At 43.3% G+C, this 14,787-nt stretch overlaps 1 protein-coding gene across 6 annotated transcripts in view; it reads right to left on the reverse strand.

Moving 5' to 3' along the window:
* The window catches only part of LOC131689849 (protein furry), a 411,320-nt gene that overhangs the window by 153,365 nt on the left and 243,168 nt on the right, over positions 1 to 14,787 (reverse strand). For 4 of the 6 annotated variants that reach the window (XM_058975188.1, XM_058975184.1, XM_058975185.1 and 1 more), the window contains 5 exons: positions 12,434 to 12,887; positions 3,404 to 5,176; positions 2,746 to 3,147; positions 2,529 to 2,603; positions 2,292 to 2,321 (listed from right to left, as the gene is read on the reverse strand). In XM_058975188.1, coding sequence (XP_058831171.1) covers positions 2,292 to 2,321; positions 2,529 to 2,603; positions 2,746 to 3,147; positions 3,404 to 5,176; positions 12,434 to 12,887 — 2,734 coding nt within the window. The remainder of the gene's footprint in view (positions 1 to 2,291; positions 2,322 to 2,528; positions 2,604 to 2,745; positions 3,148 to 3,403; positions 5,177 to 12,433; positions 12,888 to 14,787) is intronic. The other 2 variants (XM_058975189.1, XM_058975187.1) reach the window with 1 other exon arrangement.

Genomic DNA, 14,787 nt, shown 5'->3' on the forward strand with positions numbered 1-14,787 from the left:
AAAAAATCTTCCGAACAGCAGAAACCTTCAGGGACGTATACTTCCTTAAATCGCTTTATTGCGCGTTGGTCCGCTCAACATTAGAATATTGTTCTGCTGTTTGAAATCCGTACTATCAGAACGGGATTGACAGAATCGAGTCTGTCCAACGCCGGTTCATACGCTTCACCCTTCGACATCTCCCATGGCGAAACAGATTCCAACTGCCGAGCTATGTAAACCGCTGCCAGTTAATACACCTCGATACTCAGCATTCATAAAGAACTGCTCTCGAGTCCTTTTCGTCTCGGACTTAATCTCTGCCAGAGTGGATTGCACTACAATTCTAGAACGCCTGAATTTTCAAGCATTTCGAACACTGCGTGCTAACTCTCTTCTATGACTACTTTTAAGGAGAACCAACTACGGTCGCCACAGTGCTGTTACCGGACTTTCAGCGAGCTTCGCAGAATTCGACTTCCACTGGACTAGAAATACGATTAAAAATAAGTTTTTGTCTATCCTTGAGTGTAACTAGGTTAAGAACCACCATTGGGGCAAGGGGTCTGTTGGTGTTGATAAACAAATAAACGAGGACCAAAACTGTGTAATCTACCCTACATTTTGACTATTAACCAACAGTGCAGTACCCATTACCTTGATAGAACATAATTGGAAGATTTTTGGTCTGAATTACAGGTATAAAAGATGGTTGATAAAATCGAATATCAAAAGTTTTTTTTTATTTCGATTATAGACATTTTAACATTATGGTCATTCGCCTATTTTCGGGTTAGAAAAATCTCTAACCTACGTGCGGGGTTGAGAATCGAACCCAGATGAGCTGCGTACAAGGCAATCGATTTACCAACTTCGCTATGCCCGCCTCTACTATAAAAAGTTCATAAAATCGGTGGTGCACAAAATGGGGGTGCATAAAATCGGTAGTTTATAAAAATGGGTCGAAACTGCACTTCACAATTTTGTGCGTTTTTCCTACAGATTCTTTATTTCCCTTGAAATCAATCTCGGATAGTTTTGCTGTTCAACATAGGGTTATCAAAACAATATTTTTGTGAAAGAATATAGTATTATAAATCCTGTTTTACAAAATCCCAATTGATCTATTTCTTCTCCTGTCAAGTAAAATTTCCGAAATATACCTATTTTTTGTACTCTATTGTAGAACTTGGTTAGAAACATTTATATTTTGAAGCTCCAACCATGCACACACCACACATCTCAGAAAATGTTCATAACGATTGCTAAACGCTTCGATGGATCTCCGTAAGCTTGAAACACGTGACTTCGCAAAAAAACAACTCTTGTCCTACCCACTTCATCCAATTCATGACTCCCAATGAAATGGTTTTTATCTACGTCAATATATTTATGATTAGTAGGCAGACTTTCAAATGCGTATGCTTTATACTTCACTTGAGAATTTTTTTCTAAGGAATGTTCAATACCTTGTGGGAAATTTACAAAAGATTCGAACTTGGAAATCATGTGCAAATGGTAGCTGCACAATGTAAGTACTTTTCTATTAAAATACGCTCTGGAGAAACATAGAGAAAGCAATCCTAGCACCACGCGCTGCAACTGCCAGTTTGTGTGATCAAGGGAAAACGACTGTGGTTCACGTACCCACAACCACGCGCCTCCATAAGATAACATTCAAATGTATCGCATGGTGTATATAACACCGTAAAAATCTATAAATTCATATCTCTTCTAGTTCATCAGGCAAAGAAAGGTATGCAACCGTTATGAGGGTCCTCGAACGCTTATCAGGTACCTGTTTTAACTAAGGTTTATTCCCCAGTGTGTACTTTCTTGCTAAAAACACAATACCTTTGTGCGGAGTTTCCTACGATATACATCTATTGCCGCAATGTGTGCATTTCCATCGCGTCGCTCATTAAAGGCGTGACACAGAAGCCCATTGCAAGCGAACAATTCTACACTGTGTCTGACAAAAGCAACAAGTAGTCCATAGTTCTATAGGTGAAAGTCAGTGTCGTGCCGACGATAGCTGGTTTGAAAGCAACGCAGGTTTTGCCTACGTGGGAAACAAGATTTTCCTTTCATTGCAATATGTATGTGCTATTTCCTACCCAGCAAACTACACCATTGTGCTATTTGCTGTGTGAAGGGGGTTGGCGACAAGTCACACTTTGGCATGATGCTTAATGTTTACCCATTCGTTCTGTGCCTTGAGTGTTTTGTTAAAGCGATTTTGCGGGAAAGCGTATATTAAATGAAGAAATATTTATTGTCAGAAAGTATAATTTTATATTCACTTCGTTTACCTTGGAATAAAGCGAGCTTAGGACATCATCCTGTGAGTTTTTTTTCGGTTTAATAGAACATAAAAGAAGTGTGATATACATGATATTATCCTCGGAAACAATGAAATAAACTTATTTGATCTATAGTTCTATAAACAAAATCACCACCGAATGGGAAAAGCCAATCACGTTCTTCGGTCGCTTATAGCACATTTGATACTGGCAGGTACGGTAATAATGAAAGAACATATAACTTACCGATGGACTTTTCGGCAATCCCACTCGTTGTCCGCAGGTGGTGAGAAGATTCACCAAGCATTCACGTACTCGACCCTATTTTGAGGAAGGAAAATACTTTTAGATTAAAAAAGTCCCACCAAAGGAAATCGCAGAAGCGCAAGACACAGGTGCCACTGGTCTTGAACAATCAAAGTTTTTCTATTTAAAACCGTAAACGTTTATAAACAGCAATTACCTGAGACATCCATGGCCGCTTCCAGCCACTAAGCGGAGCCGTGTCCGCCGGCGAAAGACTTGCACTTCGCCGAGGAGAGTTGGGTGTTCCAGCGTAATGCGCACTGGCACCGCCAACACTAGAGATGCAATTTTTGGAAAATTGTGCCGAAACAATGCTGCTCTCTCCGTCGGATTTAAGCAGAATTTTACGCCCAATTAGCGGTGTCTGCGAAACATCAAATGAAAACTCCATCGTTCGCCCGGCTAGTTCTTTTTTGCAGAAAACTTCCGAGTCACTAAAACTGCCATGAATATTGGCATACGATGAGCTACTTTCGGAAGTCTGGGGAACTACCTGTAGACTGGAACTGCGTGTGACAACCAGTTTTAGAATTTTCAACGCTTCCTTCCAGTTGGGACTCTATAGTGCGAAAATCACAAAATAGTTGAAGATGTTTGCTGGTGAAAAATCTACAGCAATGTATTATTACTTCCACAATCCACTAGTTTGCATCTAATCGTCATCCAAATTATCTAATTTTTTTAAGATAACTCAGCTCTTGAAAACGTTAAATAAAACCAACTATAGCAGCCTAATGTTTGCAAAGTTTCTCATTGTTGCAAGCTAGTAGATTTCGGAAATAACTTCAAATATACAATATTACACTTTTACTCACATCGAGATGCTTGGAAATAACCCTCAGTAAATCCCCAGCGATCGGCTGTGCCTGCACTGACGATAAATCGATATAATGCAGCATACAATGAATTACGCTCAACACCTGCAGCTGAATCTGGTTCGGTCCTTTCTCCATAACCTCGGTCAAAAACGCCAGCATGTGCAGACCCATGTGGGCGTACGTATCGTACAGATATTTAACAACACACTTCGTCCACTGGAACGATTCCTTGCTGAATGTTTTTCGACTATACAGCGTCATCACTGTTCCGAGATTCTCCAACTTCAGACCCATCTCGGATGAAACTTGTGCAATGTTTTCCGCACTTCGAATGCAAATTTCGTTTGCATCCTCGTAGTGCAGCAGCATGTATGGAAGCAGTGCGATTACGTTCATTGGAAAGGCGCAACTCTGCGTCGCATCACAAACCGGGAGATTTAGTAGTGGAGCAAGTTGTGACAGAACAGCTATAGAGGGTTCGTAAGTAGTGGCGTGTGTGCTACCTTTCAGTAACAGAGCGTGCATTCCCGGATATGTAGACCACTTCAGTTGCTGTTGTAATTTCTCAACTTTATCACGAGCATCCGGTCGATCCAGTGGTAGTCGATGGAGCACTCTCGTCAACAGTCGAAGAGCTAGAAGAAACTCATGTTCGTAGTCACTTTCCAAAAGGGACACTGCTAACCAGAACAGCTGCGCTAGGATAGTCATTTTGTCGTCTTGAGTAGCCGTATCGCCAAGCAGTTTCAAACTTTGTGCACTACGTGACCTGGATAACGAAGATGCAACCTGGAATTTGGTTGCATTTCTCTCTAATTCCAATGCATTCGTACGGTTACGAAGTTCAACTTGCTTGTCAATTGGTGAATTGGCTGCTTTTCGAGAGCAATACGAGATCGAATAACTTGTACTTCTTGTATGCCCTCCTGTGGCCATGTTTGTCATAGTCTGAGGCGACCCAGGGAGACCATCACTGGCTCTTTTATTGCCATACACATTCGAGATAGCTCCATCTTTATTGTTGAGATTCGGAGTACTCTTGAAGATATCTTTCATCACGTCCAATGGTCTAAAATCCGAATCCAAACTATCAACAGCCGCTTCCAGTGTCAGCAACAGCTCCGTCACATAACCTTGCATATCCTCTCCCTGTTCGGCCACGGTTTCAATCAGTCGTGATAGTATATCACTCAGCATGCGCGAGTTGATCGGCACATTGAGCGAGCGGAACACCTGCAAACTACGTCCGGCATAGTGACGCGAGGAGCAACTGAGCCCCAACTGCAACGCCGTTTGTGCCCACCGTTCGGCAATTCTAGCGTGAGAATAGCTGTCGGAGAACACCTTCACGATATGCCGGAGGAAGCACTGCAACTGTTCCGCCGACTTAATAGTCCACACCTTCGCTGTGATGTCCTCGTAGTTCCACAGCGGCTGGGCGCTATCCTGGGAGAGGAATCGTATGAGACTCTTGATGACGTGTGCCGTCGGCATCAAGGGTCCCGGCTGGGGAGGGGCATTTTCTTCCGTGACAATCGTCGGGACGGGAGTTTCCTCATTTGGCTGATTGGATACCGGCGACAGTGCCGTCTGGGTAAGATTGCTGTTCAAACCGAACAGGTAGCTATCGAACTCCTGGTCCGGTTCGGTGAAGTTGTGATCGATAACGGGCAGCGAGGGTACGCTCAAACCCAGACGCAGTTTGGAAGTGTCACTGTTTAGTAAAATTTTTGCTACGTTCAAATGGTCGCTGTGCTCTGCTAGAACAATCTGTTGGGGGTAAGGTAAAGAATTTAAACTAGTGAGAATATATTTAATGTACATGGATATAGATTATCGGTTTTTTATCTGCTGATATGAGAGCATAGGAAACCCTAAAGAGCTTTGACCTGCTATATGAAAAATAAATAAATAAATAAAGGATAGGAGCTTGAATGCACATCCCAAAACAGGAAAGCCTGAGGAAGCAGGAAGAAACGTACAAACCCCAACGTTTCAGGGAACGAATTTCGGCTGCCACCCGACTCGTTAAAACCACTGCTCTTGCCCAAAACCGGATTCCTCCCCGGCACTACACTATTACTTCGGGTGTTTTTTATGTCCACAGCACCCACTCTAATCCAACTACTTAGTGATTAGTTCCTTCTGTAGGATTTCAGCACCACTCTTCGACACGCTACTGGTTCTCGACTATCCACACAGGCAGGCAGTTTCTGCATGGTAGTCGGAAAGCTAGCTGTGGGTCGAGACCTACGAAGGCAATCTGGGCGGCAAACTTCAGATTGTCTAATTTATCGTGCCATTCGGCACCACGACTTAGCTCGCTTGTGCCATACAGCATCGCAACCTTCTCGTACCATTCAGCACCACTTACTCGTTAAGCTCCCAACTTGTTCGCGAACTACTCGGCCTAGTCCCCGACGATAGACCTAGCCTACTCCGACGGAGGATTCCCCAGCTAGAGAAGTTCTCCCAAAACCGAGCCAACCAAACAAGTGTCGAGGTCTGTTCGGCGGTTCCGGTGGAGCAGGGTGTCCGGTTCGCTGGAGGCATGACGATCCGCGACTGAAGGTGTCTCGTCGCGGTCTACTCAGTCTAGTCCCCAGTGGTGAATTTAGCTTACGCCGACGGAGAGTTACCCGACAAAAAAAAATTCTCTCGATTCTTCTTTGGTTTTCGCTATATTTCCGAGGTTATGCGATCACCTCGAACCTGCAGGCACAATTGACAAATCCAACGCTATGAGAGAAGCAAATTCCCAAAAGCTTATCCAAGCAGCGATCCAATTGGGTTGGGTGTGACATAAAAAAGAATTCCAAGAGCCGTCTCCTCAGCATGTTCATTAGACCTCTCCACATTTTGAAAAAAAAAACATAAAACAGAGCATAAACACGATTTTTGATTGGAGACACCTCTGAATCATGTCCAAATTAAGTCATTTTTGGCGAAAGTTCTTAAATTCACACCTAGAACAAAAATCTGAGCTGACCCATGTATATTTCTAAACTTTTTTCAAAATGTGGAGAGGTCTAATGTTCATGGACAGGTTAGCGATGGACGCGAGTGAAGTCCATCGCGCAGTCAACACAGTTTACTAAGCAAGAGAAAGGAAAGCCGCGAGGTAGGGGTCATCTGGATACCCACAGCGACTCAGTAGAGGTTAAAAGGTGATGTTGACGACGAACAAAGCCTACGCTTCGAATTCAAAGAATCAATGCCTCCCGCACTTGCAAGGACTTCCTGTCTCGTCATACTATGATGCAGCGACGAAAGTTTTAATAGGTCTTCCGAATCTCGAGATGCTTGTTCCTTTGAAAAGTAGTGTCGGAAAATCTGGTGACCCGATAGCAACCCGAAGTTTTCTGGGAGTATATGGATCAACAGGGGAAGGTAAAACTTCGCAAAAAACATGAATGCAAGTATGAAGCTGATCATGAACTAAACGAGATGATCCGACAACGTTTCGTCATTGAAGATGTTGGAGTGTGTGTAGTAACGCAATCAGAACCGACAGAATAGCAGCAAGCTCGACAAATTTTAGAGACTACGACGAAGCGAACGACGGATGGCAAATTCGAGACGGGTCTACTCTTGAAAAGGAAATCGTTCAACTCATGCATTGCCGATGGATGGCCCTCCACAGATTGAAAAACTTAGAAGCCAAGATTGCCAGAGATCCAGAGTTACGGGATAACGACAACGGAATACATCCAGAAATGTTACGCGTACAAAGCATCTAAAGCAGAGCTTGCTGACGCGAATGCATCCAGGATTTAGTACCTACCATTGAACGTAGCTCTGCACCCTCGAAAACCGAACAAGAAGTGACTCGTGTGGGATGCTGCCGCTCGGGTGAAAGGTGTATCGTTAAACTCCCAGCTTCTGAAGGGACCCGATCTTTTTTTTTTATTTCAATTATAAAGGTTTAACCTTAAGGTCATTCGCCTCTTCGGGTTAGAAAAATCTTTTATGAAAAATTTCTATCCCAATATGCGGGGCCGGGACTCGAACCCAGGTGTGCAGCGTACAAGGTAATCCATTTACCAACTACGCTACGCCCACCCCCGGGACCCGATCTTCTCACGACTCTGCCGTCTGTGATATGCAAGTTTAGAAAACATCGCATCGGTTTCGAGTCCATAAAATTCGAATCAAACCAGTGAACAAGCATTCTCAGTGAATTTTCTTTCGTTTCGATCCGGATCAACCAGAGATGAGTACGTGATGGATGTAGCCACATTCGGGGCGACATGTTCACCATGCTCCGAACAGTACAAAATGTGAAGAAATATGGAAGAGTCTGCGGGGCAGTATCATGAAGCTGCGAAGGCCATCATCACAAAAACCTATATGGATGACTACCTCGACAGCGCGGACTCAGCAGTAGAGGCATTAACTCGAGCAATGCAAGTGAAAACTGTCCAGAGCTCTGCAGGGTTCGAAATGGGAAACTGAGTGAGTAGCAGTCGTGAAGTTCTGGAGGTACTTGGACGTTCATCAACCCGTCTCGTTCGTTTTCAACAAAGAAGAGATGTGGGAAACAGTTTTGGGAGTGATATGGGACCCTAACAACGACATTTTCTTGTTCTCTGTCGGCGTGCGAGAAACTCTGGAACCATACATCTTAGAAGAAAGAAGGCCGACCCAACGAATATCTCTGCGCTGCATAATGAGTCAATTCGACCAGCTTGGACTCTTTTCCTCTTACCTAATACACGGTCGTATGGTGATTCAGGATATCTGGCGCTGTGGTATTACGTGGGATGAACAAATGCTCGATCCGAATTTCGAGAAGTGGAAGGGATGGACCACGCTTTTCCGGGGTTTAAAAGAGCTACAGGTACCTCGGTATTATTTCTTCCTCGTAGAACGTGGCCCATACCAACTCCCCTCCTCATATTCATGGATGCAAGCGAAGCGGGTTACGGATACGCAGCCTATTACCGAGCATGTAACAATGGAACTGTGCAGTGTTCCCTAGTGATGGCCAGAATTCCGAGAATGGAGTCACAAACTGCCGTTCTGGGAGTACGATTGATGAATACCGCTAGCGACAGCCACGCACTGAATATCAGCAGCCGGTTTCTGTGGACAGGCTCGACAACAGTCTTGTCGTGGATCCGTTTGGAACACAGACGATATAAGAGGTACGAAGTCTACCGCACCGGTGAAATACAGTCTACACCCAATCCACAGGATAGGCGTTGGGTACCGACGCAGGAAAACGTAGCTGATGCATTGACAAAGCGGGCAAAGGATACGGATCCTGATACCAACGGCAGGTGGTTTACCGTATCTTCATTTCTGAATCGCCCTGAGGAGGACTGGCTAAAGGAGACACAGATTCCAGCTGATATTGTTGGAGAGCTCCGACCACTATACGTTCTATACCAATTTTCCTCTCCAAAACAGTCAATGGCCGTCAGCAGAATCTTTAAGTGGAACATTTTAGTTCGCATCGTGGTTCAAGCATTCCGGATCATTTCTAACTGCCGGGGGCGAATAAAGGACCTACCAGCAGAAACAGTAACCGCAGCATCGAATCAAGCACGATTCATAAAATATTCCATGTCGGCGGTAAAAGTTCCCTTACGACATGAAGAGTACTTGAGGGCAGAGCAGTTTTTGTGGCGAGTCGCCCGGAGTGTTTTTTATCCTGATGAGATGAAAACATTGCAGAATAATCGCAACCTACCAGTTGGTGCACAGAAGATGGTTGATAAATCTAGCGAAGTCTACAAGGATTCACCGTTTGCCGACGAGTTCGGCGTGCTTCGAGTTAACAGTCAAACAGCATACGCTGAGTTCGCGCCATTTGAAGCCCGATTTCCGATTATTTTGCCGAGGCAACACCCTATAACTTCCTGAATCCTGGAGCACTATCCCTCAGGAGGAGGTAATGGTGAACGAGCTACGACAGCCATTTGAAGTGAGACAAATCCGATCCGCGGTCGAAAATGATATTAAAAGCTGCGGGTGGTGCAAAATAAATAAATGCGAGTCGAAAGCTCCCAGCATGACTCCGCTTTCTGAGCAACGGTTACATGGGTCCATGTGAGGTTAGCAATGGCAGAAGAAAAGAGAAGAGATAGGTGGCTGTGTTTACATGTCTGGTGGTTCGCGCAATTCATCTAGAGGTCACCCATAGTCTTTCTATCGACTTGTGCCTGATGGCTATTCGTTGCTTCACCCGCCGACAGCCAATCGGATTTTGCGAGCTCAGATTAAGCGTATTAACGGAGAATGCGCTGAAACATTCACCTATGCAAACATTAAGTAGACATTCAACGCCCCGTGTACTGCCCACATGGGTGGCGTTTGGGACCGCATAGTTCGAAGCGTGAAGGATTGTATGAAAGCCATTGATGACGGTCGTAAACTGGCGGACGACATTCTACTTACGGTGCTGGTGGAGATTGAAGGATTTGTCAATTCACGACCGCTCACTTATATGCCGCAAGATGATGGAAACTCATCCGGTGCCCACGAGCAGCTGAGGATGCCAACTGATCTAGGAACAGCGTCGCAAAGTAGCTATATGCGAGCTCAATATCTGACAGACGCGATCTGGCACCGATGGCAGAAGGAGTACTTCGCGACCATAAACAAACGAGTGAAATGGCTAGCTTATACAAGGCCGGTAAAAGTTGGCGATGTCGTTTACGTAACCGAAGGAACCCTAAGAAATTGGATCCGCGGACAGATCGCAGAAGTGATCACTGTAACAGATGGCAGAGTTCGACAGGCGTTTGTGGAGACGGCTTCAGGGCGGCTGAAGGCTGGTAGCAAAACTGGCTGTGATTGAGATTGATGCTGGTGAACCCTACACATGTCCTGGAGCGTTCCACTTGAATTCACGGGGAGGTGGATGTTCTCACAACCAGACATAATAAAGCGCCTGGCCTCATGCTCCTCTGCCATTTATTGGCAGAGGAGCCTGAAGCCAGGCCCGATGTAAATGTAGGTAGAACAGAGTAATTTTGATAGAGAACGTGGCAGGCTGAATTTTGCAAATTTATTACTATCTCAGTAATTTTAATAATAAATTGATTAAATTATCAGCAAATATATCGCTTTGAATCCTGTGTTGGATCTGGCGAAAGGAAAGCAGCCAGACGATACCGGCTGAGTAAAAACTATTTTCTCGGCGCTAGCAATTAGGATTAGGCGAACGATTTTTTCTGTACATCCAAGAAAGCGAAGATAAATTTTTATGCAGTCGCTACGAACACGCGTTGTTGTGAGCAACTTCCGAAATAACGGGTGTTCAATAAAAAACAAAAAAAATGAGTCATATAGTTAAACAACAACAAAAAATCAGTATTTTTTATTAAAAACAATGTTTATTCTTCAAAAAACATCAATGAATATTGGAGAAGGGGGCCCTGATTAGCCGTATGACGCAACTTAGTCGCGATGCTCTCACCAGAGCGCTGGACGGCACTGACGTCCATCTTCCGGATACAATTCCGGATCCTGGTGGTCAACTGCTTCGTATCCTTGACCCGCCAATTAGTTGTGTTCAATAGGACACTGAGGGAGCCGAAAAAACCCTTCAATGGGACGGTACTGGGGCAAGTTGGTTGGGTTCCATTTTTCCAGCCCGTATGGCATCTTTTCCTGCTCAAGATAATCCAGCGTATTCTTGGCGTAAAGGAAAGACGCCTTGCCCGGCCAGAAGACGTACTTCCCGTCCACATGATGCTTCTTTAAAAACGGCAGAAGAATTTTCTCAAGACACTCCTCCTGGTACACTTGTTGATTGAAGGCCAGACCGCTCGGTTTGAGCCACGGCATTGAAATCCCTTTGTCCGATATGGCGATGTACAGCATAACTTTTTTCATTTTTTTTATTAAACTTGAACGTAAAATCGGCGGGTATGGCCGACTTGTCGCTGGAATAGTAGCTATCATTTCCTGGAATGTGGATCTTCGAGAGCGGAAAGTAACTTTCGTCGTCCAGCACGAACGACGTTCCACGGTAGTTCTTCGTCATCCACCTGCACTGAGATTTAACGATCGCTATCTGCTTGTCCACGTACTCGGGGGACCGACTCTTCTTCCGACAGATGATGTCCTCCATCTTGAGGGTTCGGTGAATGAAGGTATGGAAGCAGTGATATTTTCGGCCGGCGTTACGCAAACTCGTTCCGTCCTTGTTGCCGAACAGCTTTTTCAACGCTTCCTTCTTCTTCTTCGTCATTATCTTCGCAGGACGGCCCCTACCGGCTTTCCACGCTCATGGATGTCAGGATCCGCTAAACTGTACTCACGGGCACGTTTTCGTCTCGAAATTTGTCTACCGCAAACTTTTTTTCACGATTACCAAACATTTCGTAAAACCGTACAACACGCTCGCGGAGTGCTTGCTGTTTCGACGCCATCTTCGATTGAACTGACAGCACCCGAGCGAAAAGAAACATACTGTAAAACTGAGTTTTACAATTGAGTCGAAGCAGCATAGCATTAGTTCATATTGGGGCGCTCAATTCGTAGTCCCGATAATCCTAAACAGGAATCTTTATATTTAAAACTATTTCTAGGGAGTCCAAAGAGCTCTCTTGGAATAAAAAATACGCTATTTACTTTAATTACAGAATGGTATCGAAGTCACTCTCATTTTTATTGAACACCCGTTATATTGCAACACTGTATACGAAGGTCCTACAAATATGTACCAATTTTCCGAAATGGTTCTAGTCGGATACCATAAATCGGACACCCGTAAATCTCTAGTTATAGTATGCTATTAATGTAATAATTGTCGCAAAACAAAACATGAATTGCATTGTTGGTTATGCGAATTGGTACCAAAATCGATATGAAAGCGGTAGGAATTCATTTATCTAGCAATTAGAACATATTTTCAGCAAAAATAACCCACACCTGCTACTTCCAATGGGGATCAGCGGAATATGTGAAAAGCATTTTCCGTGTCCAACAATTACTTTCTATGCTGTTTGGGAAAGCTGAGGTTTGTGCATTCATGCTCAACAAATATACACATGATATAAATAGTTTACTTACCAATAAATTGAGCAGGAGTTTTTTGCAATGATCCCGCACAATCGGTCTGGTGTGATCCAACCCTAGGAACAGTATGTGTAGCATGAGCGGGACATGTAATGTCCAATCCAACCCCGGAATGCCATCGACAACGATATCGGTAAGCAACATTACGGCCACGTTGCACCGATGGAACCCGCTGATCGGACTCGTAGCATCGGGCAAAAACTCAGTCAGTGGTGCGAAATAACCCCCGTACTCCGGCATTGGCAGCGGGTGGGGAGCGGTCGGTTGCTCGTTATTGCGCAGCTGGGCAAAGTTCTCTTCCTGGTTCATTTCAGTTTCGTTCATAAGCATCATGTCTTCGTGGCGGGGCAGCACGCAAGGACCGGAGGCCGTGCGAATTTTATCGCTGCCCCGCGGTGGTCGATAGCTATTCGCGAAGGTACGCAGGGCGCTATCCGATTTGCATGTGCTGAAATAGAAGAACACACGAATGTTTAAACTCCTGGATATTACACAGAAATAAATATTTGCCTCCCACTGATTATCCTTATTTTTTAAAAATTCCAATTATAATTTTCAATAAACGCAAAATGTTACTTCTACAACACGATGAAAAACAATATCTCAAGGTTGACGTATTGAGACCGAATAGTAATGGAACTGCATCCGCGAATATTCTGCAGCGTTTCACCTCTTGTTAAATTAATCACAATATAACTACAAACTAGAGTTGACATAATAATTAATATATACACTTTTTATTATAAAGGTTTAACCTTTGAGTCAATCGCCTCTTTTCAAGTTAGAGAAATCTCTTTTGGAAGAATCTCTAACCCTATGTGCGGAGTTGGGAATCGAACCCAGGTGAGCTGCGTACAAGGCAATCGATTTACCAACTACGCTATGCCCGTACCCTAATACATACACTTCACTTATCACAGTGTCTACCGTTTTAGTGGAATACTCTTGGAAGGTAAATGTTAAGAACCTGATTTCACAAAATAGAAACTGAGTTTTAAAATTGAGCCGGAGCCGCATAGCATTAGTTCATACTGGGACGCTCAATTTGTAGTCCCGATAATCCTAAACAAGAATATTTACATTTTTAACTATATTATTATTTACCCAAGGTTTGTACACTATTTTATCGGAAAAAAATCAAACATTCATTTAAATATATTGAGTATAGGCAGAATACCCATCGCAAAAGCAAAGCAAACTGATTAATGGTTTTAAAATAGATCTATTAGTTCACATTTTAAAGAATAAGTGTCATAAGTGTAGCCGTACGAAATATTCAATCCATAGCATTAGTTACTCTCCCACCAAAATTTCAACCAGTAACTATTTGGATATTCTACAAAACTGAAACCTAACGGCTAACCACTGACTACCATTCATTTGGCACACAGTGTACCAGAAAATAACCCCTCCTGAACATAAATTTACCACACTCCAAAGTTTTGCTTTTCCGTTCCCATTTCCGACCTTGGTTTCCAGAGATTTTCTGTGTACGTATGCAAAATAGACACTAGACTGAGTCGGAAATCGATAGATAAGCGTACCATGAAAACACACTTGCACCACAAATTTACGAATGTTGAGAGTTCTGCTGAAAAATCGTCCAGTTCTATCGATATCTATAATTGAATGATTCAATCGGTACGAATATGGGTCTCTCTCACTTTTCGACAAGGAAACTCTCAGGTCTGATTCAATAGTTATGGGCAGTCAAGCTATAGGAAAACCGGAAATTAGAACACTACACATCATTTCAGGGTAGTTTTGTGCATACCGAATAGCTACAGAAAAAACAACATGTGTGCAAATAGGCCCTCGTCTGCCGGCCTCGATGAAAAGGACAGGAAAGGGACTATCTATCAGTGAGTTCTGTTGCAAAATAAAAAATATACATGTCCCTAAAAAAGATGCGAATAACGAGCAAATTAATAGAGTAGCGTGAAGGTTCCAGGCGGACAGAAATATCACTCTTTTGTTCCTACTTCAGACCTTGAAATAGATGCAAAACAGTGTTGGAATGAGTACTAAAATTTAATCGAGAAAATACGCTATTGTGTTTCAAGAATTCAGACAGAGAAATTCATGTTTATTTTTATTTATATAACAAATCATTATCTATCAATATATCTTCTGAACATATTGTAAATACATTATTAAAACAAATTTGAAATTTTTTTAAACAACTGCATTTTGAAAGATTTTTGTTATGAGCATCTATAAGTTGAAAAATCATTCGTTTAATGGCAAATTGTGTAATTACAAAAATATTGAAAGCATCTTCCCTGCGCCATTTAAAAAAAAATACTTTTGAGTCGAAATAGTCTGATTGCTTGTGGAAAACAAAAACA

This window comes from Topomyia yanbarensis, chromosome 3 (genome assembly GCF_030247195.1).
Source record: "Topomyia yanbarensis strain Yona2022 chromosome 3, ASM3024719v1, whole genome shotgun sequence".
Classification (NCBI taxonomy): domain Eukaryota; kingdom Metazoa; phylum Arthropoda; class Insecta; order Diptera; family Culicidae; genus Topomyia; species Topomyia yanbarensis.